Source organism: Lagopus muta, chromosome 5 (assembly GCF_023343835.1).
Source record: "Lagopus muta isolate bLagMut1 chromosome 5, bLagMut1 primary, whole genome shotgun sequence".
NCBI classification, from domain to species: Eukaryota; Metazoa; Chordata; class Aves; order Galliformes; family Phasianidae; genus Lagopus; species Lagopus muta.
This window is the reverse complement of record NC_064437.1, coordinates 49,788,204-49,815,748: the sequence shown is the minus strand read 5'-3', so window position 1 is coordinate 49,815,748 and position 27,545 is coordinate 49,788,204. Positions and strand designations below refer to the sequence as shown.

The 27,545-nt window shown below is 39.8% G+C and overlaps 1 protein-coding gene across 6 annotated transcripts in view; it reads right to left on the bottom strand.

Annotated features, from left to right (window-relative positions):
* Positions 1-867: 867 nt before the first annotated feature.
* LOC125694253 (kinesin-like protein KIF20B) overlaps positions 868-27,545 on the bottom strand; it is a 30,894-nt gene continuing 4,216 nt past the window's right edge. For all 6 annotated transcript variants that reach the window (XM_048947200.1, XM_048947201.1, XM_048947202.1 and 3 more), the window contains 30 exons: positions 27,356-27,494; positions 26,792-26,976; positions 25,321-25,369; positions 24,534-24,731; positions 24,088-24,199; positions 23,542-23,613; positions 22,932-23,078; positions 21,381-21,543; positions 20,262-20,516; positions 19,130-19,269; positions 18,451-18,598; positions 17,612-17,879; positions 17,046-17,107; positions 16,717-16,836; positions 15,816-15,978; positions 12,491-13,694; positions 11,913-12,051; positions 11,148-11,270; positions 10,677-10,737; positions 9,917-10,042; positions 9,525-9,664; positions 8,523-8,678; positions 7,454-7,630; positions 6,323-6,487; positions 5,565-5,690; positions 4,345-4,548; positions 3,687-3,767; positions 2,817-2,949; positions 2,205-2,347; positions 868-1,124 (listed from right to left, as the gene is read on the bottom strand). In XM_048947200.1, coding sequence (XP_048803157.1) covers positions 1,050-1,124; positions 2,205-2,347; positions 2,817-2,949; positions 3,687-3,767; positions 4,345-4,548; positions 5,565-5,690; positions 6,323-6,487; positions 7,454-7,630; positions 8,523-8,678; positions 9,525-9,664; positions 9,917-10,042; positions 10,677-10,737; positions 11,148-11,270; positions 11,913-12,051; positions 12,491-13,694; positions 15,816-15,978; positions 16,717-16,836; positions 17,046-17,107; positions 17,612-17,879; positions 18,451-18,598; positions 19,130-19,269; positions 20,262-20,516; positions 21,381-21,543; positions 22,932-23,078; positions 23,542-23,613; positions 24,088-24,199; positions 24,534-24,731; positions 25,321-25,369; positions 26,792-26,976; positions 27,356-27,494 — 5,274 coding nt within the window. In that variant the 3' untranslated portion in view covers positions 868-1,049. The remainder of the gene's footprint in view (positions 1,125-2,204; positions 2,348-2,816; positions 2,950-3,686; positions 3,768-4,344; positions 4,549-5,564; positions 5,691-6,322; positions 6,488-7,453; positions 7,631-8,522; positions 8,679-9,524; positions 9,665-9,916; positions 10,043-10,676; positions 10,738-11,147; positions 11,271-11,912; positions 12,052-12,490; positions 13,695-15,815; positions 15,979-16,716; positions 16,837-17,045; positions 17,108-17,611; positions 17,880-18,450; positions 18,599-19,129; positions 19,270-20,261; positions 20,517-21,380; positions 21,544-22,931; positions 23,079-23,541; positions 23,614-24,087; positions 24,200-24,533; positions 24,732-25,320; positions 25,370-26,791; positions 26,977-27,355; positions 27,495-27,545) is intronic.

Here is a 27,545-nt window from a genome sequence, read left to right as displayed (position 1 = left end):
GCTCAACAGGCATGTATTGATGGGCTCTAAAATTAACTTGAACTGTACAGAAGAACAAGATGGGGGGCAAGATGAGCAGCTGGTTGAACTTGTGCTGAGCGTGGAACAAAGCAGACAGAACTCTGAGAAAGGCAAAGAAGCAATACGCTAAGTACGGCCCACTGTTTAAGACTGTGCCATGACTTTCACTTTGTTATTTATTATGCCTCCAGCTATGACACTTGCATAAAAGGCAGAAACGCTCACCTACCACCTAGCTAAGAGTCATCAGCGATGCACTCTTCTCAAGTCCTGAAAGAGCTCAACTCTAGCCCTGAAAAAGGTCAGTCTAGACAGATAACCAAAGCACAGGTGGGAGAAAACAGAAGATCCGGACAGAAGGACAAAGGAGCTCAAAGCGTAAAACTACCTATGAAAACATTAAACAAGATTTCACGACAGATGCATTCATCTCTACTTAGGAAGGAAAGCCAAATTTGAGAGACGGGCAGCTTATTCTCTGTTGTATTTGAATGAAGAGGTGAGAAAGAAGATGGCGCCTGTCTTCCACATTGAGGAACTGGCACTATCTTCTCTCCAAAGAAAATTCTTTAAAAAGATTCAAAAATCAAGCATTATCATGCGCTGATCCCATTCCTCTCCCGCAAAGTTCTGCTAAGTACACCAGTCACCTGAAAAAAGCAATTCAGGCCATCCTGAACAAGTATGTTATTACTACTGCACAATGGGTAAATAACAAACATTTCTAAAGACACCATTCCTATACAGGGGAGGCAAAACAAACAAAAAAACAAAAGAAGCAAAAGAAAAAAAAAAAAAAAAAAAAAAGAACCCAAACAAACAAACAAAAAAAAGCCAAACACATAATTCAAGAAAACTGGTATTTATTTCAACTTCAAGAGTCAGTTTGAAACGTCAGAAAGACTATATACAAACCTAATAGCACAACTAAGCAACTGTTAACGTTCAATAACAACCAGTTATAACAATAACAATATAATAGAACTAAGTCCTGACTAAGTGGAACAAAAATGCTTCTTCAAGGTTATTTAGTGTTTTTTGGATCGTAGTCGTCGCTTGATGATTACATGGTCGCTTTCCTTCTTGTTCTGTTCCACAGAAACCTGAAGAAAATATTTCAAAAGTTACTCATCTTTTTACACAAGACTGACAATGACCCATGCAAACATATTTCTTCCCCTAAATGGATTTCAGAATGGCATTTGCTTATTATCTTTTAATCAGAATTCTACAGGATACAGAAATCTATAGGATACAGAGATTGTTTTGATGCAGCTTAATCAGAAGGAACAAATAAGACAAATGTACAAAATGCTGTTCATTTTAAAAAATACCCACACCCAAAGAAAACCTGAAGGCAGCATTCACATTAAAATGCTTATTTTCGAATGAGCATTCTAATGCACGTTTTGTGAAACATGGGGTGTTCAGAAAACATTTCTAGCCTAAATCCCTGTAGCTATGACTTGCCCAGCAATTCACTTCTCTGTTCAGTTCCATGCACTCAGAAGTACAGTGAGAGAAAAAATTGTCTCATTTCCTTCATGCTCTAACAAAAACCATTTTGGTTTCTGCCCCCCCCATCCATCAAATCAACAGAAAATTCAGTGGGATGTTACAGTGTGGGCAAATGAACACTATATTGAACAGAAAAAGGACTCTAACATAATTAGAGGATGCGGCTCCAACAGAGCAAGAACTCTCAGCACCATAGCTGCTGGCAGAGTCACAAAATTGCTTTCTGAAATGGTGCATCAAGTCCTGGCACTTCAGATCCTTGACAAGGTGGCTTAGGCAGGACAACGCAGTTTCAGCATACCTAAAGAGCTGTTTAAGTTGTGCTTTAGAAAAGCAGAGCTGTAGTAGAAAAATCCCAACCCAACACACTGTAAGTGTCTATGATTCCAAATTGGAAGACGTCTCCATGATTGCTACATTCCCTACATAGGCTGCTGTAAGCCAGCAGCCAAATACAGAGATCTTCAAAGAGAAAATAAAATAAAACTGCAGGAGGAAGACCAACAAGAATGACTAGATCAAACAAAGAAATAGCTCAGCACTTTCAACCTCCTCCTGCAAATAGGTGAAATCTTCAAGTTTGTTGGACTCCTGAGTAATTTATGTTGAGACAAGACTACAGAAATGCATTACATTGGACAGAACAGTAATGTATAATCGCTCACCCAAGAAGCAGGTATGTCTAGAGGGCAGGAAATGTCAGTTGAATACAGCTTCCTTTTGGATCTTTTTGGCTTCATCCCCAGCTTTCCAAGACTTTCTGGTTCAGGAGATTTTGGGGAGCTTACTGCTGCCATCAGCTTCTTGGCTAGAAGGAATTTGTTTTGATTCATAAACTAGCCAACTTAGGGATTTTGTGAGTCTTTATATCAACAAATGCCAAAAGCTTCATTATAAACTTGGTTTATAAGTGATACATCAAGTTTAAATTAAAATATTCAGAAATTGCAATGGTCCATCAAGGGTATGAAGAACAAACATGACTCAGAAGTCACTGGAAGTGAGGAACTTTGGCAGGAGCTAAACAACAGGCCTCACTTTTGTGCTGACAGAAGCACAAGGTGGAGTCAACTTCCTCTGCATACTTGCAGATTTTCATTCAAGTAGTGGTGAATCTCGGAAGAGATGAATAAATGCATTTATTTCATGAGTTGAAGAGCAACTTACCATGGCAGACAAGTTCTCTAAGAATATATACATTCATAGCCTACAGCAGAAACAAGCCATTCTGCAGTGCCTACAGAAGGTGGAATAAATCTTACTTATTCTACACCAACCTTTAGAGTGAATAATAGAAGGAGTACTTTGAAGAAAATCTCCAACTTTTTGTAGAGTTCCATCACTCCTGCTAGTCAATCTTCGACCGGAAGTACATACTCGCTTTCTAAGGAAGTACTCTTTTCCGGATTTCTGTTTAACAGACACGTGAACAAGAAATAAGAGCAGTGTTTAAGCTTTATTTTAGGTCAGTGTTATCTTAAGCCGACATTTTGAGCTTTGCTACTGACACCTCTGTTTATTATGCTAATGATATTACAACTGCAAGTAACGTAGACAATTTTATATCCTTTAGGGAGTTGTCAAAGTCTCAGCAATTCCAAGGCATAAGTTTCTTAACATTTGTTAAAGAAGCAGTAGTTTCTTTAATAGTAAATCCCAAGCTGTGGAGATGTTTCTTACATAAGCTGTTCTAATTATAAAAAAATAAACAAACATACAAAACAGAAGACAACAGATTGGGAAAAACCTACTCTTCACACTCTAACCATGCCAAGGATACTCCTAAGACATTAAAACATCTCTTTTTAATCATTCCCATGCATACAAATCACATGAATCTCAGGTTAATACAGGGGCTTCACTTACAAAAGCCCATGATAATACGCTCAGACTTCTCCTCCCAGCTATTCAGTCTGCGATATGCTTTCCACCAAATCATTCCACACTACAGCCCAGCCATTATACACTCTTGGGACAGACCAACTTGCTCTATGGTAAGCTTATGGGATTTAATAAGAGTTTAAGATTCCCATTCAGCTACACAAATAAGGATAAGACACTGCTGCATAAGAATGTTTACTCCCTTCAAATGGCCACACTATGACAGAAAGTCCCAAACTAGCTTCCAAACTAGAACAAAAACCAACCATTTTCTTGTCGCTTGTAGAGGGTGAATTACAAGCCATGGCAGACTTTGCATTTTTCGAGTTCTCACTTATCACAAAATCCTGGGAAAATAAGACAAGTTTTAGCCACAAATCGTTTAGAAAGATTCACTTTTCATTAGGTAGATCACAAAAGCAAACACTTTCAACGCTATTGCGTTCAGTAATAGGGAGGTATTTGCAAGTAGTAACAATTCCAATGTGAATCAAATACTAAATAAACATTCAAGTGCACAAACGGGTTGGTAGCATTATTAAGATATCAGTATTAGACATCCTGTGATGTGATGCCATCCCCATACGGACTGGACTTTTTTCTCCTTTTCAGAGGAAACACTCAGATATTTCACACAAAATAGAAAGCAAATGTATAAGAAGTCTAAAAAGCTGACTGATGTCTACGGATTTTCAAAGAAAATTCACAAGGGAGTTGAGATAAATTCTTTCCCTTCTCTTAAATCATTATCACCCAGCTTGGCTACTAGTTTAGTTTCATTAAAGCTTGGACTCTCCACACCAAGGTTCATCAATTAAATGCTTCAACCACTTTCCTGAGATAGAAGTAGCATTTTTTAAAGCTTAAACAAGGAATGGTAGAAAGGCATCAGATATTTGGTTTTCTGTTTGGTGTAGGTCATACCTCATCCATGTCATCACTTTTTCTCTTCTTTCTTGTCCTAGGCATTTTCACCCTTGCAGGTAACATGCTGTCGCACCGCTTTATCTCCATCTTATCAGGTTGCAGAGGTGACAGTTGGATTTCCACCTCTGGTTTTGGGAACCTACTAGTTTTTCCATTTTCCGTGGATGCTTCAGAAGAGTGGAGGTCAGTTTCCAAATGCTCCTGATAGCACAGAGAAATTTTAAGTGCAAGTGTTAGGGAAGCCATGAGGTTAAAAAACTATCATGCATCTGGAAAAGGATATGCAAACACGCAGTATCCCAGCTGTTAGCTTACAGAACACTTCTAACCGAAGAAGAAGTCTATTTCAGTTACAGCAGAGTTTAGCCCTTCTTTCCCAGAACCTGTTACAATTACAATTAAAATTATTGTTTCCAATCTAAGGTAACAGAAAAAGTTTTCCATGTTACATTGAGCCTGATGCTTTACAGGTCATTTTTCTCAAGGGCACAGACAACCATTCTCTTTCTACAATTAACTGACATGATTTTCTTCATGTCAACTCTGCTGCTGCAGAACTGGGCAGGAACAGAAGCTTTTGACTCAAGTGCCTTATTATCGTCCAGCTTAGTTTTAGGCAGTTTGCCCTTCCTCTTCTACACTAGAGTTGCAGAGATCCACCCAACCCTGTTTTTCTCGGCAGGAACAACAGAGTCAGAGCTGTGATCACCTGGACTCCTCCTTCTCTATGGCAGGAATTCAGCTAGTAGCTAGCATATCAAAAGCAAGTTCAGATGTTGAACAGAACATGGAAGACGGGCTGCTGGGGACATCAGGAAATGGCAGATGGCTGCTACTACTGCCATAAATGCATAGAACTGCTACTTTACGAAAGCTAGCAAAGTTAGAAATCCTGCAGGGGAAGAAAACAAGTTCAATTTGCTGTGCCCATTTCAGTGGCTCTGTAAATTGCTTTCCAGGTGACTCATTTAATCATGAGCCACGTCATAAGCATCAACGAGAGGAAAGTTTTCAACAGCAAATAAGAGGAATTCATCACACAATGGTTTCAACAGCTTTTATTCCTACCAAAGGCTATGAAAACAGATGATCTGATCACCTTGAAAGGGATAAACAAAGCTTGAGAATTGTGTAGAGAACTCGAGACCTTTTCCTACTCATTCCTTATCAAGATCAGTACAACTACAACATTTTCAGATTTGAAGTTGCATACTAACCTCAGATTCATTTAATGAAGTGACACTGCTAGGATGTGGAGTTGATGAATAATTCCCTTTAGCTTCACGTCTTCCTGGAATACTTTCTTCATCTCCGTTTTCAGTTTTGCTTTCTTTTTTCACAGCCTGTAAACATTTAAAATCAGTAAAGATCAAGCTGTGCAGCACACCTCCAAAATACTTTGAGTTTTCTAAAGTTTCCAGCGTAAAATCTCAAGCTCAGACACCACATGAACAAGTAAGTTGAAACACAGCACAAGTCTGTGAAGGCAGTAACATCCATTCATCGTGTAATCTTCAGATTCACCCTACTGGGTCTCTCCAACAGCCTCATTCAGTACTCTACCTCCAAAAGAGACCAAGTCAGATGTTACTTAGGGACTAAATCTGTAATGCTGGTCGTCTTGTCATCCATTCAGCCCATACTCTCTGCACGCTCACAGCTGCTATGTTAGAATGCCAGAGACTAAACCTCTGCCTAATCTTTAGTGTCCACACATGAACACACGGAAAAGTTCCATTGCATATATACAGAGGTGGAGTTCCAGTAAATAAAATGCTTCTGAGAGGATGAGAGCACATGCCTGAGTGGAAGACAGAAAGAACCAACACTCATCACTGAATATGTAGTTAAAGGACTCTATGTTAAGAAAAGTGATTCTAACTCCTGGGAGATTTCCAGTATCTCTAGGAAAGCAGCAGAACAAAAAGGGATGAACAAGACTTTGAGTACATATTTTCTATAAATATAATCATACCTTTTCATTTACAGAATGATCCATTCTACCTTGTCTTTCTTCAAGTAAAGGTACTTCTGACAAAGCCTGGGGGCTATTGCGGCTGATGCGTTGTTTTAATTCCTTTATAAAGTCATCTTTGTCAGCCAGTTCTTTTCTTAACTCTTCTATCACAGTTTCATTATCCTAATAAACACCGTACAAATTGCTGAGTTGCAGGATTGGCAAAAGGAGCTAACACACACAAGCAGCACTGCAGTTACTTAGTAGCAACCGTTTCAGAATTGCAGGCTAAGGCAGTAAGCTAATCAAGAACAATAACATTTCATGGTTTTGTATGGTCACTGCTACAAGTGCAGTAGTCACCTAATTGCCTGGGAAGATGTATTACAATAGGTATTGAATTCTTTTCTTTTCTTCTACTCTTGTGCTTCAGCCTTTCTCTCAAGATACAAGAATAAAAAGAGTTTTTATTTGTTCACGAAGACCTCTGCACTGTGAGAATTGTCAGCAGTTGTAGGGGAAGTTTTGTTATGAGCACAGCTCCCATCCCACAGAAGGAGATATCCAAACATCCTCAAAAAAGCACAACTCAATTAGTCTTCTGTTTAGCTTCTGAAGTTCCATGCTACTGCTTAGATTGGCTGTCCTGATTTAAAGCTGGACAGTGAAATAAAAAAGGCAACTTCCAGAGATCATTCCCCCTCTGCCTTTGATGCTTCCCTGCATCTCTCTTCACATCTCCTTCCGTCTTTCCATGCCATTGTAGATACTAGCTCAGAGAAAACAAAGAAAGTAAGAAACCTGAGACAGAACTACTATCTGACCAAGTATTGAGCCCAGCTTGGGACCAAGAAACGCTGTGAATTATGGGAAAAAGTTACAGACGTCCAGACTAACCTTAGGATCAAAAGCATCAAACTGACGTCCGTTTATTTGAACTACTAAAAATTTTGAAACTCTAGCACTAACAGAAATCCTGTTTCTGAAGAACGGAAGTAAAATCTGGTGCTTTTTTTGGTTAGCTGCACTGCACACGATGTCAATACGACAGTGTTCAAGAACAGAACTACACCCAAAATACAAAGAGCAGGCATAGCGTTTTGCAGAATTTATGGGTAGCCAATCAGGCGGGAAGAAAAGAGAGCTGACCTTGCTTGAATCCTTTAAGGCCGATCGTTTCAGTTCTGCTATTTCTCTCTCTCTTTGCACGGCATTAGCAGCCAACGTTTTGAGCTGTACTTCCAAAGCTTCTACTAACTGATCTCTCTCTTCACGCCACTTTTGAAGATCGCAGTCCTTTTCCTCCAGCTGGGCAACAAGTCTTGCCTAAACAAAGAAAAGATTATCGATGAACAGCACTAGCACACACTGAAGGGTTCTTACAGTTTGGTAGGTAGCACTGTTTTACAGTCTTAGTAAATGTATGATCTCTTCAAGATCCACGGGAGCTCTAGAACTACTGCACTACAAACTACAGAAGCAAAACCATGCTTCTACTAGACAATCTCTGTTACTCTCCTTGTGAAAAATTATCATTGGTATTATTTAAGAAGCTCCACTTTGGTTTGCTCATTTAGTGATTACTAACAGTACCGGTCTCCTCACATCCTCTGTGCTGCTTGCAGGTCCAGAAAGTCAGGACTAACTACTTCCGGATGCAAAAAAGGTTTTGTGCACCATACAGATTTACATGTTTGAGAAGTTACATGACAACAGCTCAGTGAACAGCTCAAGCAACCACTTTGTTATCAGTCACTTCTTGGAAAGTGATAAGGGAGCAAAAAAAAGGGAGCAGATTGACCCAGCAGTTTTATTCAGTATCTGGAGAGAAGTTTGTGGGGTTCCTTTGGAAACTCCATTGCCTTTTTCTTCCTTATAAAGGCTTAGAGGCCTTCTGTGTTCCAGAAAAGAAAACAAACAAATCCTATTGTTCAAAATGTTTTCTTAGACTCATTAAGCAGTAATTTATTTGTCAACTGTAATTTTCTTATTTAAGTCCCACGTACGTTACATTTCATTACGTAGTTAGGAAAGCTTTGTCTTTTTGTGACCCTCCTATTCCTCCCTTTTCCAAATCAAGCAGTTCTCATACGGGCTTCATAAGAAAGCAAGGGGACTTGGACAAGCTACTCTTACGTGCCCATACTGTTAGTACTTGGCGTGAAGTTGTCTCCAAACTACAGACTCTGGATGACTCTGCCAAGACCTCGTCACTTACAATTTCTGCTTGTTGCTTTCCGTGCCGTTGTCGGTCCTCAGCAAACTTCTTCATTTCTCTGTTGCGAAGATTCTCAGCTTCTTTTACCTGATTCAGGAGTCCTTCTTTTTCCTCCAGCCACTTCTTTCTATCAGTTTGATACTTGGCCTCACTTGTCTATTTCAAAGGAATCAGAAATGAAATACTAAGTGATTAAGGAATAAAAGTCTTAAAAGCCAGGACGTCATTAAATAGACTTGTTTCTACAAGATCACAGAAACATTAGCAGTTTTTACTACAGAATGTACCCAGTGCATGTATTGCATACTCATCAGTTCTTTTCCATTTAAAAAAAATAATTTTCAGTATTTCTTCATCAGACCAAAGGGACTCCACAGAACAACTTTTTCTCTTTGTAAATGTTCTTACAAGCATTACAGAACTTACACCAAAAGTCACTGCATGAAAAACTATTTTAACTTAAAGGTGTCTAATATTTTATGCTGCCTTGCAGGAGATGTAGAAAACTTGCACCTCCTTTGGGGTTGAAAGACACAGAAACGTAACACAATTTACGCTGTAGGAATAGTCCATGTGTACTCAAGAACGTTACTCCAATCCACAACAACTTTATCTCCTTTTCTATCGCAATCAACCTTACTGTCAGACACACTCACATATAGCATAGAGCATCTGAGAAACTACTTGAAAAAAAAAATTCTTTTAACCAAGGCCAATTAAAATTAGACCCTCAGCACAACAAAAAAAGGCTTCCTGGCGATAAAGTTAGGTGCTGATTTGGATAGCTTATACAAATTGCCCAAGCAACTAATAGAAAAAAGGTTGGACAAATGTATGTTAAGTTATAATCTGCTTTGAGTTAATATTCCTAGCACTACCTGGTCCTTATTGCACACTGCACTGCAGGTTGTACAGGAAGTTTTCTTCATCAATGTAACAGTTTACTTTATCACGTTATAAGTAGTCTCCTAAGTTGAAGTTACAACTTTAAAGTGAAGTTACCTTCAGCTCTTTTTGCAGCTTTATTAATTCTGTATGGTTTTCACTCACATTTGCCTCTTCCCTTTCCCTGTCCTTTTGCTGCTGGTCACTATTGCTCTGGTTCTGCAGTTCTCTGCATCTATGTTTCCACGTCTCCAGTTCTACTCAATACACAAAAAGAGGTTAGACACCTTATGGTTTCAAATGTGTATTTGAAACACCACATTAATGACTTTTTACTAAAGCCACTTAGGTTTTGCCTGCTGTAGAACAGAGAAATAACAGAAGCTTTTAACAAGTAGAAATTTGTTGTTTACTATGGAACATTAATGCCCAAGTGAAAATGGAAAGTGGCTATCACAATACATCTAAAGCACTTATGCATCACTGCTCCTTTTCCACTGAAAGATTACCTGAAGCTAATCTTTCATTCTCTTCTAACTGAGCTTCAAGTGCTTGATCTTGTTCAAGCTGAGTCTCTTCTTGTTCTTCTAATGTCATCTTCATAGCTTCAATTATTTTTTCTTTTGCACACAGATCTGGAGGTTTGAAAATTTACAGATGAACTCCCTATTAGTTCCCGTTATCCTTTCCCGAGGAGTTTTCAAGTCAAGGTTCCCCCATGACCAAAAGCTCTCTTGAAAGAAATAGAGCATCTCTATTGAAATATTCACATACAGATACATACAGAGTTCTTAAGTGACTCTTACCAACTTGTTTTAGGTGAGAATTCTAGTGCTAGGGACAATCAGAATATGGAGTTTATTACATGAGAAAATGACTGTAGTTCAACTGCTCTAAGTTCATCCTACAGCCTACAGAATCTGTTATTGCAGAACTTGACATTTCAGAGGTTGAGTTTACCTCAAAAGGACAACTAAAACAGCACATGAGCAGCAGACTTTTTAAAAAGCACTGCAAATCTGCACTTTCTTGGAGACTTCACCCAAATCTGCTGCTTTACTTTCAAGTTTACTTGATAATAGTCATACAGTAACATTTAAAGCACTGCGTAACTATTAAACATCTAGTTTGGAGTTTCTCAAATCATGTTTTAAAATATAAAAGAGTAAGACTTACCAAAGTCATTAGCGATGTGACATAGACATGGATACAACACACACACACACACACACACACACACGGAGAGAGAGAGGAAAAATAATGGCTAACCTTCACGTATTTTCTCATATTGTCTGGTGACTTCTTCCAACTTCTTGTTATTCAACAGCTCCTATATTTCACATTGAGAGAAAAGCATACACAGTAGAAACAAGCAAATTTTTAAGACAGCCTACAATCAGTCATTTTTTCATAAAGTACAAATAAGCATTCAAGCTGATAAGAAGGGTTTGAGGCAAGACATTTCAATTAACATACAGAGATGTCACTCATCAGAATCAGGTTATATGCAGCTATTAAAAATGTATTTACTATGCAGCTTATTGTATTTAAAGCAATCTGCCAACACTCTGCAGTGACAAATTATTTGAACACCTTTCATGGTCTATCACTAATTTCAGTTGGCTACTTTCATTTTACCCCAATTTCTGTAAGCTTTTTCCTGTGCTTGGAATACTTGCATCATTCGTTTAAAAAAAAAAAAAAATTATGAGCAAGGAAATTTTAATGAAAGTCATGTACCTGTCTAAGTTGCTGGATAGTAAGCCTTTTGACATCCAGCTCTTCACTGAACTGTTGTTTAATCTTTTCAAGTTCATCAATTCTGTTCCTCAGAGATTTCTCCGAAGAACGCAGTGACGACACCTGTAACATAAGTAAAGCACACAGTTATTTTAAGACTTCTGTAAACCAAGTTACCTAAAACCATTTTAATGCCTCAATTTCCCACCCTAAACACTTCCCATGATATTTCCAACTCAGTGCCTGCAAAATCACTTGTAAAATATCTTCCTGCTTAATAACTAGATTATAATCATTAATATCATTAAGATGAAAATAAAGAAAAATATATATATATCCTTCATATCAAAGAGCCTCTGGAAATCAGTCTATTTCTCGTCAGGTAAATACCATTTTTCTTCCCAGTTATCAGCACTTTTCACAAGAGTCAGGTTTGAGGTTTTGGAGTTGCCACAAATACCAGAGGCAAGGCTACTGTTACTACAGAGATCACCACAAGTCCCCCTCCAGAAGCCGATTAGCCATTCTTTTCACAAACATTATTCAAGACTACCAACAAAGTTTACTTTCCTCTGTTTGTTATCTTTATGAAACCATGTCTTGACTTCTGGTCTCCTCTACAGCTTCAACGGCAACATTCACTAAGCGTTGCTGCTTGCCCCACCAGCGTGACACATTTTTAAGCTTTGTAGGTAAGGTTTGAGCAAACAAGTTCTAACAACAGAAAGCCAAGCACAATCTTCTAGAAGAAACTTGACTACAAACCTCGCTTTGTACTTGCAGAATTTGTTTCTTGGCATCAGGAAGTTTGCCTTTTAAGTCTGCATACTCTTCTTCTTTCCTCTGCAAATCTTTTTTCAAATTCCGCACAAGGACAGAGCTCTCAGCAACAGCCTTTTTAAGCCTTATGTTAAAAATAAAGAGACAAAGAACATTACTGTACGCATCTCATGGAAACAGCATTTGTGGCTTAATTCAGGCCCTGCCTGCTGGTTTCTACTTGTAAATAGAATCTTAGATCTATCTAGACCAGTGGCAAGATTTAAACAATTACTTTCAAATTTCAGCTTGCCTCTCATAATCAGATTCTGAAGCTACAAATACTTCAGATTCTGTTCTGAGGGATGTACAACAAAACCACCAGAAATCCCCAAGTTATTCTTTGCTTCCTTGCACGCTCCTGGTTTCCCTTTGAACTCAAGTAGCATACCAAAGCATCCTAAAGTAGTTGCTTGGCTACTGATAAACATGCAAAAGCATTAAGTCAAAGGGATGTTCACAAGAACGAGTTTTAACTCTAGCTCGTTCTCAAAGGGCTGTAAGTTATCTCAGGAGTTACTTACGATTCTATAGTTTGCATTTTCTCCTTTTCACTCTTTTCCTTTTCCCAAAGAGAGTGTTTCATCTGCTCCAAGCTGTTTTTCAGCTGCACAACTTCTTCCATCAGATTTGCTTTTTCATTATTTAGCTCTTCAACCTTTGTGTCTTCATTAGCAGACTTCTCCTGCAGAGCTGCCATAACTGTTTCTAGATTTACAATAACGGATTCCTTTTCCTTAAGTAACTCTTCGAGTTTTGTCACGCTGCCTTCCTTTGCTCTGAAAGCTTCCAGGAGACATTCAAGCTCTCTTATTTTTACCTCACAGTTGGCAACTTCCTCCTCAAATTGTGCAATTACTCTGTGATCTTCCGCAGCCTTTTTTTCAAAGTCCCAGGTTTTCTTTTCTATTTGCTCTTGTAACTGATTCATAAGATCTTCTTTCTGACTACCTGGATTTGTAACCTCGCTTAGCTTCATTTCAAGTCGATTATTACAATTCTCAGCATCTTTCAGTCCCTTCCTTAGGCTTTCAACATCTTGAAGCAGTGCTTCGATCCGCTGACTTTTTTGTGAGGAAACATCAATAATATGTTTGCATGCTTCCCAAATCCTTTCAAGACCGTGGTAAAAGGAGCGGTCCTGTGCAAGATCTGACATAGAAGAAGCCTGTGACTGAAGGCATGCAGAACTAATTTGAGATCTCTCTGGTTCATCTTCCTCAGAGCCTGAGGAATCCTCTACATTGACTAAGTCAGTATCGATAGCGTAGGACTCTAAGTGACGTCTGTATAAGTCACCTAATTTGGTCTGCACTGCTTTTACTTGTGACACTTTATCAATTATGTTTTGTTTGGCAGCTTCTATGATGTTATTTAGTTGAACATTTTTTTCTTCCAGCCCCATATTTACAGATCTCTGTTCATCCAGCTCAGAAGCAATTTCCCGATACTCAGCTTGACACTGCCGAAGTTGTTCACAGAGGTCAGCAGCTGTTTCTTCAGAAAAAGAGAGCTTAATACGCAGGCTTGTGACCTGCTTACTGAGACCTTCTTTTTTATTTTCTTCTCTCCTGCAATGCTCTTCAAGCACAGCTAAGTGACGTTCCGAGGTTTCAGTTCTTTCCCTCAGTGCTAGTACTTCCATATGGTACGCAGAGCACTTCTGCGTCACGTGTTCAATTCTCTTTTGCTCTAGAGTGCTCTTTTTCTTTCTCTCCTTCACAACAACTGGAAAAAAAACACCACACAAAGAAAAGGAATGCAGCTCAAAATGATTAAAAACAATATTAGATAGCTCACAATACCAAGTATCAACTACTAGATGAAAAACTGTCTTAACATGAAAGCCATACCCTCACATCTCGTGGTATTTGAAAGTACAAATGGAGTTAAAGCCCTCTGAACTCATAATCACGTGCCTCAGACTTCTAGACATAGTTTGCAGCAAAAAGCTTTCAGTCCGCAAGAACGCTTTTACCGTGGCACTACTCCAACCTTCCACTGCACACTAGTAGAACATGTGGTTAGTTTTAAGAAATGTGGGAATGAAATAGATAATTCAGCTATATTGCTTCCACCTTCCCTGCTTCAGCAATCCCTATAACACAGATATATCTAAGAGGTATTAGACAGTTCTCTGAGAAGTTTCATTTAAGCTCATGGTGCTCTTACTTTACAAAGATAAAATCTGGGAAAAGTTGATCACTTCAGTGTGGGTATCTGCTGCCTCCTTTTTTTCAGTTGGTCTCTAAACAACTTATGAGGATTCCTACTTCTGTCCACACCTACTATTTTGCATAGAAAGCTTGCTCAGAGAAAGGTACACATTTGCAGACTCAAGTTTCCATAAACATTGCATTAGCTTGGGGCTGGTTTTTCCTTAACTAGTGAGCACTAACTAAAATTACATGCATTTTCTTCCTATCAGAAGTGACTCCTGCTGTACTTCTTCCTTGCTTTAGAATCCAGCTACGTCCATTAAGTAATATGCATACTTTGCTTCAGCCTTTAAAAAATAAGTCAAGACTTAAATGACTAGGGATTGTGACAGCACAATATATTCCACAGAAATTTTGTAGAGTCCTGTTATTACTACAACCACAGAAAAGCAGAACTTTGTAGCATCCACACACAGCCAGCATTACACACAGATACACGTGGATTGCCTGGAAACAGCCTCTTAACCGATCCAACAAGTTCCATAGACGGCCCCCAAGTGATTTAGAAGTCGTTCTGAAGCAACAGCAGTGGCATCTTCAATCCCAAACCAGGTTTTGGGTTTTAATTGCTCCCAGCACCTCTAGCAAAGGCGAGTAAAATCCTCCATTGGAAGACTTGGAAGTAATCTAAATGCTTTGTGCTGTAATGTACAAGCAAACACTAAAGCAAGAGAAGTAAGACTGCAAGAAGGTATGTGATGTTTAGTCTAGAAGCTCCTTATGCACCAAGTAAGGAAAAAGCATGATCCCAAAACATGGGAAACAAGACCTAAAGCTCAGTGAATGGTGTAAATACCCTGAACTTCAAACCAAGATAACCTATCGTCTCTAATGAAATTTTGCTCACGCTACTAGGGTAACTAAATTCTATAAGAGAATCAGCACAACACACCTGTGCTCATTGTTACATTGTGTATATTTAATACAGTGAAAGAAAATATATTAAACAGTAATTGGACACTTATAATACAAATTAAAAAAAAACAACATTCAACATGATTGAATAGTCAGTATTTCTTCACAGAAAACTCAAGGCTGACCTTGTGAGTATCAGTTACCCATTTTAATTCCTAGCTGGAAGAGTACTACCATTAACTTTTTAAATGAGAGCTTCAGTCATATGATTATAACAAGCCTACTACAATTTGAAGTACGACAAAGTCCACATCAGCTGTATTTCTCTTCCTCTGTCTCTGGTAATACAAATATACGTGATACCATTCAGTGGTCACATTATTTGGCATGAATACTGGATCCTAAAGATGGCAGAGGGAAATCATCCAAGAGAAGCGTTCTCATACAAACAAGGCATTGCTTTCCTCTCATGCACATATTTCACAAGAGAAAGGCAAGAAAGGAAGGGACTACAGCTAAGCTGTGGATGAGGAAAAAGCAGCAAAAAGGAAATAAATAGTGCAAAAAGCTTTTATTTTAAGCATTCAAAAATGAACAGCATAGGACCTTCTGCAAAAGGGATATTTACATTACAGTTACTTCTATTGACAGAATAACACGGGATTTTCTCCTCATACCATAAGGTTGCGCTTCACAACCTTTTGCTTCCATTCCAGAATAGGAATCAATTTGGTTTTTTGGAAGACCCCTGGTTCAGCGATGGAAGAAACTGTACCTTTCTTTGGAGGTGGCTCTTCCACAGGAGGCTTATCTTCAAAACAGCGCTTTCTGCCCACTTCCAACTCACTTTCCTCACGTCCCTTGAATCGGCTGCTTTCACTAGCTTTATTAGAGTTCTCATTTGCCAGCTTTGTTTTAAAAGTAGTTATAGTCTTTTCCTGTATTGATATAAGACCAGTTACATTGAAGCTGAACAAAAGGACCACTTAATGCACAGTAATCTTCTGTAGGCAAACATTTTCACAAAACTACACAGCTGCAACATTTATCCCGTGACCCTAAAGATGTCAGTTACAAATCCCAGCAACAGCAAGAACAGGTACACCTTCAGATAAGGACGAGCACAATACTCGGTGCAGTATACAAGGGAGAGCAAGAGCCTAGCAGGTTACAAAGCAAAAGACTTGCACACAATCAAGAGGAGTTTACCAGAGTGACAGAATTAACTATAAATGCTTTCAGAGCTACTTCAGGCTACCACACATCAAGGTAGAAAATGAAGAAAAGCCACCAGAAGTGGTATGCACACACACTTCTAGCCAAGCTACTCTTCACATACTCAGTAGCTTGCAGTATATTAGTCAGGAGAGTTCTATTGACTGCATAGAATGTAGAGGTATCCTGGCCATCCACTCATACTTCAAACTCCGCTCAATATACTCCTACTGCTGCTCTTCCTTTGATGTAGGAGCGTGAGGTAGCAGTTGGTGGAACACACTGATATTTTTGTTGCTTGTGTTAACAACAACTATCTTCAGATTAACCTGAATTGTTTACAATTTCAAACAGTACCAGCTTCACACAGAAAATCACTTTTACAGAAGTGAATGCATTACAAGCATAGGGTTTGGGATGGGTTGTTTCGGTGTAAAGATAGTGAGATGGGCAAAACTCACATAGTCCTTCACTTTTTCTTCTAAATGAGATCTCAAGTCTTGTAGCTTTGTAATAATGGCATCTTTCTGCACCACGATGTCTGTTAGCTCTTGAATCCTTTCGTTTTGCACATTCATTCTCTTGGAAATAAAAACAAAAAAATAGTTCAGTCATCAGCTTCTAATGCAGTGTTAAGTAGCTGAATTGCACAATGCATTTTAAACGCAAGTTCAGTTTCGCTAAACTTGGTGAGAAAGCTACTCCTGGAGCCTACTGGAACAGCATTTTAAGCTACCACAACTTGGTTTTAAACAAATAATCCTGCACAGGATTTTCTTGATAAAGTTACCTCGGTTGCTGCTTTCAGTTGCTCAACAGACTCATCCAATTGAATCACCTGCATTTCAAAGTCTGTAACACACAGAAAAACTGGCATTAATAAGTAGCCAATAGGTAGTTCATTCAGTAATCCCAGATGTTCACAGGCATTCTGATGCTGGAGTAGATTTGAAGAAATTAAGTCATTTGCACGTGGCCTGCACTTATGGGAGTGTTTCAACAGTTGTATTTGTTGGAATGAAAAGGTTGCATCAGCAAGATGTAAAGAAGAGCAGGGATTACAATATAACAGCAAAATCTACACAGAGACATTTAACCCCATACTTCTGAAAGCTTCAGCCTGCTAGCTGCAGCTTAAGTGGAAAACACATGAAATAACCAAGAACCGTGCAATTGTTCAACCTGAACACATGCACAGAACAAACAATCACTTCATGTTGCACACAGGCTTTGTATTGTATACAGGCGATGGTTCCAAACGTAGAACATCTCCTCTACTTCCAGCTCAAATTGGTTATTTCTACTTCGGATTAGTGAACTATTTCTTTCTTCTACCCATGGCATCACACAACTCACCTTTGTTCTTCTGTCTCAGCTCTTCCTCAGTTTTCAGTAGTTTGGTGTTTTTCTCTGTCAGCTCTTCCTTGGTCTTCATGAGTTCAAAGCCAGTTTTTTCCAGCTGCTCCTCAAGCCGACCAATAGCTTCCTGTGCATCCTCCAGGGATGCAATGTAACCATGTGCTGCCACAGCTTGCTTTTTAATATCCATAACATCACGCTGCAGAGAATCAAGAATGCCCTCAAGATCAGCACAGGTGTCACGCACTGCGCTACGTTCTCCACCCTGGAACACAATTTCTTGTCAGTTACAGTTGGTGGATAGCTACCTACGCAATAGCTGTTACTTCTACAGATAGTTTGGATAGCCACTGTGAAGTCAACCACCTAAACAGTTTTTAATTCCAGCTTCAAAGCCCACCTTGCAAGTTCACGTGCAACTTAACAGAGAGTTGTACTGGGGGGCGCGGGGAGTGGGAGATATGAATTGGCAATCTAGCAACAGCTATTATATTTTATAGTATTTGACGACCCACTATCACACTCCTTTCTTATATTACCACAGATACAACTCCTGCAAATTTAACCTATAAGCTAGGATTCCCTTTTTCCTTGAACACAGGGTAATTTTTCGTTTTCTGTTGCAGAAACACAAAGAAAAGCCGTCAAATTCCCAAAGCTTTCTGAAAGGCTCAGCAACCATTCGTACTAGATGAAGAATAGATGCATCTTGCTCACCATACAGCAACACAGCCTGCGTTTCCTCGTGACCAGCCTTTTAGCTCCCTAAGATGCGCCCATACCACTTAACTAGTAAAAAGGAAAATATTTAAGAAAAAGCAAGAACGAAAAAATACCAGGGGTTCAGCTTGTTCGCTGCGAGGCAGATTCTTTAGTTTCTCTTCGCCTGGGTTGTCAGCATAACCACTTACAAGTTCCTTGAAAATGTCAAGGCGCTTTTCAGAATTTTCTTCAAGCCGTTCTCGTTCCTGGGAAAGGCATTCTCTGTAGAACAAAAGACAGAACATACGTCAGCTAAAAGCCAACCCATCTCAACCGCTACGTTATTAGCGCAGTTTCTTGAAAACAAAGATGCTTCTCTATTTTGGCACCACAGAATACTACACAGAATATTACTGCTACACTGACATAGAAATGTATTTCCCCACTCCCCAAGATCTGATGGAGGTGAGGGAGAGCAGCAGCAGGTGACAACAGATGCAAATGTTTACTAGAAGACTTCTTCCTGAGCTCCTCGAGCCAGAAAAATTCTGTTTGCCACTAAGAGAGCAGTCAGTAAAGATACCCTCCTCACCTCAGCCTCCAAATCAAAGCCTTTCCTACGCCATATTTCTCCTACAATCCACCGTCCAGGTAGAAACTGATTTCTTACCAGAGACCAAGTAAGAGTAAAAGAGCAAGTCCAGCAGAATAATAGACTATTCTTTCATCGAATCCAACTCTCAGCAACACGGGAATACACCCTCACCTTTCCTTTTCAACCAATAACTTTAAGAGCGTTTAAAGCTAACTTACTTGAACTCTGTTTCCTGCTGAGCAAAATATCGGGTAAATTCTTGGGCCACTTCATCACGAATTTTCAGTTCCAGCAGTAACTTGTCCTTCTTCTCAGCAATAAGTTTGTTCTTCAAGTCTTCCACAAGATTCAGCAGTGCCTAGGATAACAGCACTATTAAGTTTTTCATCAAGCAATGGTTTCGCTAGAACTGAGTTTTCTCCCTTCACTCTATTTGAAAATGACCTCCCACTTCTTTTATTAACTTATTCATAAACAGAAGCATTCACATTTGGTCCTAGCTCAATAACTTACAGGCTTGCTCAGATAAGTCATTTGCCAAGAAATCTAAAGCAGATAACTTATATAGAATTCAGCTGTTACTTTGCAGATGCCCTTTTTTTTGGGGGGGGTGGGTGAGGGAAGGGGGTGGTGGGAGAGATAATACTAATTAAATGCTACCAAAATATTCTCAAGCCTTCTGTTCCTGCCTCTTTGCCCAATCTAGAAGTTACTTTTAAAAGAAGCAAAGCAAGGTCCTAAAAGAGAATAAAACACCTGTATCCTTGCTATGTACTGACCACAAGAAAATAATAACACATCTGCATGCCTCATTGCTCTATTTCAATTTGGATACATTTCACACAGCTTCCCCACACAAGACACTAAGTCACAGTCATTCCAAATTCATCCACAGACAGGAGGGGAATTACCTCGTTGAAAGGACAGATAACAGCAGGACAAGGGCAAAGGGTTTTAAGTCGAGGGAGGGAATATTTAAGTTGGATGTCAGGGGGCAGTTCTTTACAGAGGAAGTGGTGAAGTGCTGGAACAGGCTGCCCAGAGAGATTATGGGTGCCCCATCCCTAGAGGTGTTCAAGGCCAGATTGGATGGAGACCTGGGCAGCCTAGTCTGGTATTGAATGGGGAGGTTGGAGTCCCTGCATGCGGCAGGGGGGTTGGAGATCCATGATCCTTCAGGTCCCTTCCAACCCTGGCCATTCAGTAATTCGGAAATTCCACTTAGTTCTTAACATTGAATTTAGGGACAGAAAGGGTGCTCAGAACGAAGAGGAGGGAGATGGAAGAAAAGAAGGATGTTGTTACAAGCCTCAGGGATTCACTAATTCTTAAAGCAGTCCGGGCACTTACTGAATATTCTTCTTTCCCTACCAGGACTTTATTTTCTTCATATTTCAGCACTGTTTCTTCTCCTGACTTCTTATGTTCTTGCTCCATCTCATAGTCATCATCTTCCACTACATCTTCTAGGGTCCGGTCCCACAGAAATCCAGTGCTTCTCCTTGGGACGGTCATTTTAGAGCAACAAGGCATTGATGACCCACTGGCTGAGTTCGGGCCAAATGACTCATCACGAGGAGGAACAGATGCATCCGTTACTATAACCTGCCCAGGAAATAAAAGAACAAAGCCATCAGTATTCCTTCAACCTTGACTAGAACTTCCAAGAGGGACCTGCTGTCATTTCCTCTCCAGAGCTTACTACTCCCTTGGCCTATAGCCTTTGTTTGGTCACTAATTCAACCAGTTTTCAAGAAAGTAGAAAGGAGTTACTGCAGACTCCAATCCTCCCCTTAGTCTCAAGACTATCACTAGCTAAACAACGTGCAAGAACTGCCACTTCACGAAGCCACAGGTTTCTGCTTTTGCTTTCAGTTTCCAGTTGCACTCCATGCAACTGGACATCATCTTTTCAGGTCTTTGTCTTGCACAACCACATCACCCTCATAGGCTGCTCCTTCTACTTTCCCACTTAACCTCCTTAGATACGGCCACAATCCGAGGGCACACATCCACCAATCACGCTTCAGACAACAAACTGCCAACGCTTCAAACACTTCCATCAAGCCTGCAGCACTGATCGGACAGTTTAACTTCTTCAGCCTTATATCATGACTCTCATTCCTACCCATTCTGACTAACCTCCGCTTCTTCCCCACTGAAGCCTCTTACGGCCATAACACAGCCTTTCAAACTCTTTGCTGCTCCATTTATATTGTCAGGGCTTGACCTGAACAAGAGTCAAAATTACAACACGTATGGGCTAGCTGGATTTGCTTTCCTGGGTGGGATCATATTTTGGGAAGAGAGGAAAATTAAGTCCATAGTGGAGAATTTCCTCCCGATATAACAAGTTGCTTCTTGTTAGGCTGAATACCTTTTAGGAATAAGATTCTCAGAAGAGAAGGGCTTCCGCCCTCACACCCCAAAGAAGCACAACAACCCCAGGAGAGACTACAGCACACTCACTTTTTGTGCAAGAGCTGAGAACCTCAGCACATTGAACGTTTCATCATAGGCTGAAGCACACTGGCTGATGTTTACTAACATGTGTATCTTCCCTTTTCCACTGAAGAATCCCTGAAGAAAGTGCGTCAACTTACTCTCCCGAAACGGTATGTGCTGCTGCACCCTTTGGAGACAAAAACCACAGCAAAGCCCATTACCACAAGTTAACACCTTCAGTTCAGTGTATGAGCTATCCAAGTGGAAGACAGCATATTAATAGCGGCAGTAGTCCTTACATCAGTTTGCGTTGTGGGCGGTTTTTAATGCTATCGCTTTTTGCTAGTCTGCAGACAGGTTGTGTGGTTGTTCCAGCTACTACGCAGCCTTTATCTTCTTGGACATCGCACCAGAATATTTAAAACAAAAAGTACGTTCAACATTTGGCCTCTGTTAGGTCACACGGCCTCACATTACCTTCAATTCTCTCTCTCCTTTCTCTTTCCCTTACCATCTTTGCAAAAACGGCCTATCTACTTCTCAGAAAACAGCTTCTACTTGTAAGAAAACCTCACCTCCCTGGTGAGGTTGCCCACTGCACTCTTGACAGCTACTGAATTCTGCAAATAGTGCAAGAAAGCTTCAGATAGTTACACTGCTGTCACAACACACACACGACCCAGAAGCAGCTCTACTGCAGGAGTGCTAAACAAGAGTCGTGTTAAGAAAATGACTATCAAAGTCATCTATCAGTATGATAAGTGATTAAGCTTCAGTACATTTCTTCTGAGTTGTTAAGATGTCAAGTGATCAGGACCAGAACATAAAACAGTTCTGAATACATCACAGCTCTTCAAGAAGCAGCTAACTTTAAAGGCACCCTTCTTACCTAGAAAGGAAGGACCGACGAGAGAGTAAACCTCTAGCTAGGCCTATTTTCATCTTCTTTAAAGCACAACAGAATTTGAGTAGGCTACCAGGCAGAGTGTTAGCAAACAAGAGAATTTCTTAAAGCACACAATGGCATTTCCCAAGCACAGAGCACACTTAATCTGTGTGGGAGAAAGACATCTTGAAATTAGAATCTACAGAGAAAGCCGCTCCTGAGCGGTTGCATCCAGCTGTGACTGTAAATAAATACTACATCCTTTTAAAATACAGAAAGTTCTGCCTGCACTCACTTAGAGCCCAACCGCAGGCAAAAGTAGCACGTAGGCTTCTCTTCTGTCTGCATTATTGTAGAGAAAATAGTGAAGAGAAATTGTCTATCTTATCCCAGGATTTCTTTGAGAAGGCAAGGCCAGAAGAAACAATGTTAAGTCGCTTAAGTCCACGATAACATGTTCAAAGATTCAGAACTTAAAGGCTTATTAAAACAATTAAATAAAAAATAAACAAAGCAGACAAGTTTATAGACCACTTTGTTAGATCAACAAGGCTTCACACAACTGCAGAAGTCTACGTATACTTTTCACTCAAGCCTTAGTTTTGTACTCTGCATTTTAGACAATAGCTTAAACGTTGCACGCAATACCTGAAATCCACACCTGGTTTCCAGTTTGTACAAGGACTTACTTTGACTGCTGACTGATCCTGAGTGCACTAATACACTTGCTTAGAGTCAGGAGAGACGTATTGATATTTCCACTCTCTTTCAGCCTATCACCTTCGTTGCGTGTCTTGGTATACCTTTCTGAACCAGCAAGATCACACAGGGAGAACCTGAAGGCAGATAAGGAAAATTAAGTTTTCTTGCCTCGGAACGTGCCCTGATTATTTTCATTTCTAACACAACCACTCCTCCCAATGGAAGAATTTCTTGAACCCTCCCATGCTTTTTAATGTTGCTTTCCTAGCAAAGCTGCACGCTACTTCCTGCCAAACGCTTCTTCAACAAAGCTTCCATTTTTCTGCCATGCGCTTCTTTCTGAGGACTTAACGTTAGTTCAGAAGTCGAGTGGAGCAGGATAGAGGAACACTGTGCTGAACAGAGGGCACAAGATGCAGAACAGCACTGCAACTGGATGGTTTAGTACCGTATGACGATAGGAAATGGGGAACCACCACTCATACACGAGGCTCCATCAGGGAACGCTGAGTACGTAGCCTAGTATCAATACACCAACACTGAAAACAACTGACAATTTCACCCCAAAAGAAGAAGGGACCTTTGCTCTGAACTTACTCATTGACTCGTGTCACTCGTGGCATTTCAAGGTCTTCAATTTTTAGTAACTTGATGGTAAATATACTGTGGCTAAAAGGAGACATTTAAAAACCAGTAAGGAGAAATGAAGCAAGATCAATAGTCAGAAATACATATATATTTTTACAAATCTACAACATCAAGTCAAAACGCTGCTGGATCTACTTGAGATTCAATTAACTTCATAATTCAACTGGATGCAGTAAGCCTTTTAAAGAGACTTTTTTCTCAGCTTGTTTTGCTTTTCTTCCCTCTCCCAAACCACCAGTACTTAGACGGAAGAAGGCTTAGTTATTCTGCTGAGTTCTTGATGAAACAATTGGCTTTTGTACACGCTTATCTGCTTGAAGGACTAATCCATCTTGCTTCAAGCACTAGAATCACATGCAGTTACAGGATATCTAATGGAACACTCGATATCAAGCCTTTTTAAAGCCTTCTGCCCTACAAAAGCCACAGGCAGTATTTTCACTTATCCCTCTTCCCCACACCATCTTATACCCAACCTCAGACAAAGTCTCCCACCTTCGGCTGGAGCAAGCATTCAGCTTTGTGCTTGCAAAACTCCGGTGTTTCTGTCCCAGTTTAAAAAGTCTAAAAGCTTCTTCACAATCAGAGACCTGAACCCACTGCAGACCTTTCAAAAGAAGGAAAAGTGACTTTGGGAGCTTCATTAGCAAAAGGAAAAGTGAACAAGAAATGAGGTATACAAACAAAGAATAATACATTTAGGCAACACAAGAAAATATTGTATTAAGTCTGCTTCAGACACACGATAAGCTGAGGAGAGATAAGACTAAGATTCTTCCTCCCATGGAAAAGGACAAGATACAGTATGCCTCTGCATTCAAGCAGACATTTCTAGAGCTAAACTGAACACATTTAAGAGTTTTCTATCTCAGAAGAAACATTATTACAGAAATAGCACTTTTCCATGACAAGCTTGGTGATTTGCAAAGCACTCCAGTTACCTTTCACGTAAGAATATCCCTTGATGTCTGGAGCAAGGCGAAGTGTCTTCTTTTTCTTGTCATCCGACATAGGAGCCAGTAAATCATAAAAACATTCGTTGTAAATCTCAAGAAATGAAACCCAAACAGAGAACTTTGAGAAATTATCTAGAGATAATCTGCTAGATTGTTCTGATCCTTTTGAGAGATTTCCTACACCTGCAAAGTAGAAAATATTACAAGTCAATCCAGAGACAGCAAAACTAATTGCATTTAAAAATAAGTAACGACTAAGATTACAGCAGCCTTGTTAATTAAAGAAAACTTTTCCCAGGCAAAAACCACAGACATCCCTCTCCTGCCATACACACACAGAGCATCTGGAAGTCATATGCTTGCCCTACACCTTCGCAAAGACACATCTACTTGAGAGCTTGCTTTTTCACTTCCAAAACCTAATCTAACGCGTCTAGTTGGGTTAGAAATATTCTGAACTCTTCAAAGGCTTTTTAATGTAGTTCTTAAATGCCCTAAAAGCCTGACAGAATATCACTAGGAATCTTATCACAAGCCATTCTCTTTCTCTTCGTTTTACTTACACCTCGTGCTTAACACCAGGTTAGGCTAGACGTCCAAGTAGTCTCCTAACCACTTCATCCCTTCTGTTTTCTGCCCAGATGTCCTGCCCATTATTCCAATCCATCACAAATAAAAGCCAAATAATCCCTTTATTATTAACATTAGCAAGGAACCAGTTCTTGACCTTAGCAGTTAGAAAAGCTTCTGTATTGTTTAATAGAAAACATACCCTTAGAATCAGCCGGTGCTTTGCCGTTAGGGCTATTGCGATGGTCTACCTGCAAAAGAAAAGAGAGACTTCTGGATTTATTACTGAAGTACAGCACCAACACACCACCTGTTGCCTGTTTGGTTTTCTTGTTTTTTTGTTTTGTTTTTTTCTTTTTTTAAAATACAGCTATATGGCCCTCCCAGAAAGCAATACAGCATAGTTTCAATATACCAACACCAAAATCCTGGCTGTACATTACAATTGCTTCAGTGCACTCATACATTCCTGTGTTTTTACCTTACTACTCATTCCTGGCATTTCCTTTACTGTAACATACTACAGCTCGCCGATACAGGGGGAAAAAAGAAAAAATGGAGGAGAATCCCAAACTGGAAGGAGTTACTTAACAGAATGATTTCCAACAGCCTGGTTGTAGTCTGCATATTACCCTCGATTTCATCAAACGAGGATTCCTGAAGTATTTTTCTTTTTGTCATTTTCATAATTCAGGACTTCCATATCTTATGGCTTATTGGGTCAACTCTTGGAAACTGAAGTTAAGGTAGAATACTTTATCATTTAGTGTAGGTAAGCAGCTCATTGCTTCTTAACACAGGCTGTCAAAGTCTTACACAACTGAAATTAACTCTAAACTTTGTAAATATCCTATTTTCTTTGTCCAAACTGCTTAATAATATAAAATGGTTCCCAACATCCAGAACTTATGATGTTCACACACGCATAATCAGTTCCCAGGCTACAGATTCTGAGTGGTGTTTTTTTTTTTCCTATTAAAGCACAAAAGTAGAAAGAAATTCCCATCTACTAAAGTGAAGACAAGGAGTCTCACCTACCAGACACAGTATGCTTAAGAAGAAAAACTGGGAAATTTTCATCTACACAACGCACACAGATCTGGCTTTGGGTAGGCAGCAAAGCTTGCAGCTACTCAGTTTATCAGGTCAAGTGTTCTACCTACAAACATGGCTCTTGAAACCAGAGGAGGCACCTCTAGCACATGATCACATCTCATCCTACTCCATTAGAGAGTTAAGATCAGCATACAGCTGTTCACTGCACTTTCTTTCCACATCCTCACTAAAGCTGGAACAGTTTTACACAGCTTTGGTTCATGCACATGTAGAAGACAGGTGTTGTTTCCCCCCGCCATACTTACAGATCATTGCAGCCAGACTTAACACGTGCCTGGGCTCTCAAAGTTATTCAGAAAGAGTCTGACTGCCACCTGCCTTTGACGCACACTTAACTAACTCCTCAATAAGATCAATCTAACTCCACAACTGAAATACCCCACTATGGTGTGGCATGCCACTAAGAAGATGCTTCATTCTTTTTCAACAGGAACAGAAAGATGAATAAACAACTACGCGAGAACACACAAGCCTCTTTCATCACACAATGCACAGGATCACACTGAGCTCTCTCAAGACGCATGTACTCATCGTTTCTTTATGAAGTAGTCTCCTACCTCTTTTGTCAGACGAAGCAAGGAATTTTTAAGAGCAGCTTCTTCTCTCACTTGGTCTTTAGTCAGTTTTAGGTAATCTCGCCACCGAATAGGTTTCAGATCCATTTTTGTGTATAGCCTTCCTCCAATAGTTTTAAACAACATATCCATCGTCCTTGGCAAAATACCAACATCATCTTCTGTCCCTGTAAGCAAAAGAAAGGCCCCAGTAATTATCATGAGCAACGTACAAAGTAAACGAAGACGAAGATAACTGATTTGAATCTCAAGGCAAGCACAAAGAATTTAGAGGCCAGTTACAGTCTGAAGCAGCGTTTGCAGTGTTACTAGTGAAACACAACCCATTCCTTAGACATTACAGGGCATCACTTGAAAACAGCCAGGATGTTCTGCATCAGCTTCGCCATAAGAGAAGGGGGAAAAGAAAACGCAGCAAAATCCCACATTTAACAAATATGCAAGCTTTCAACTGTTTTCGAGGCTTCCTCCCCTCTCTGAAATAATCTGAAGTAAATCCTGCTTTAAGAAACTAATTCAAGGAAAAAAAAAAATTTCTACTCTTACCTTGGAATGTGTAGGTTTTCCCAGCATTTGTAATGCCATACGTAAAAACAAGGCGATTACATCCTTCTAGGAAGTCTAGCACTGGCTGCTTCACTGTACCTTCAAAGAATTCTTCTTGAGTTGTTTCAGGTCCAAACACCTGAACGTTACCAAGAAGCTGGTTAATCTCTTTAGATTGTTTAAGCAATCC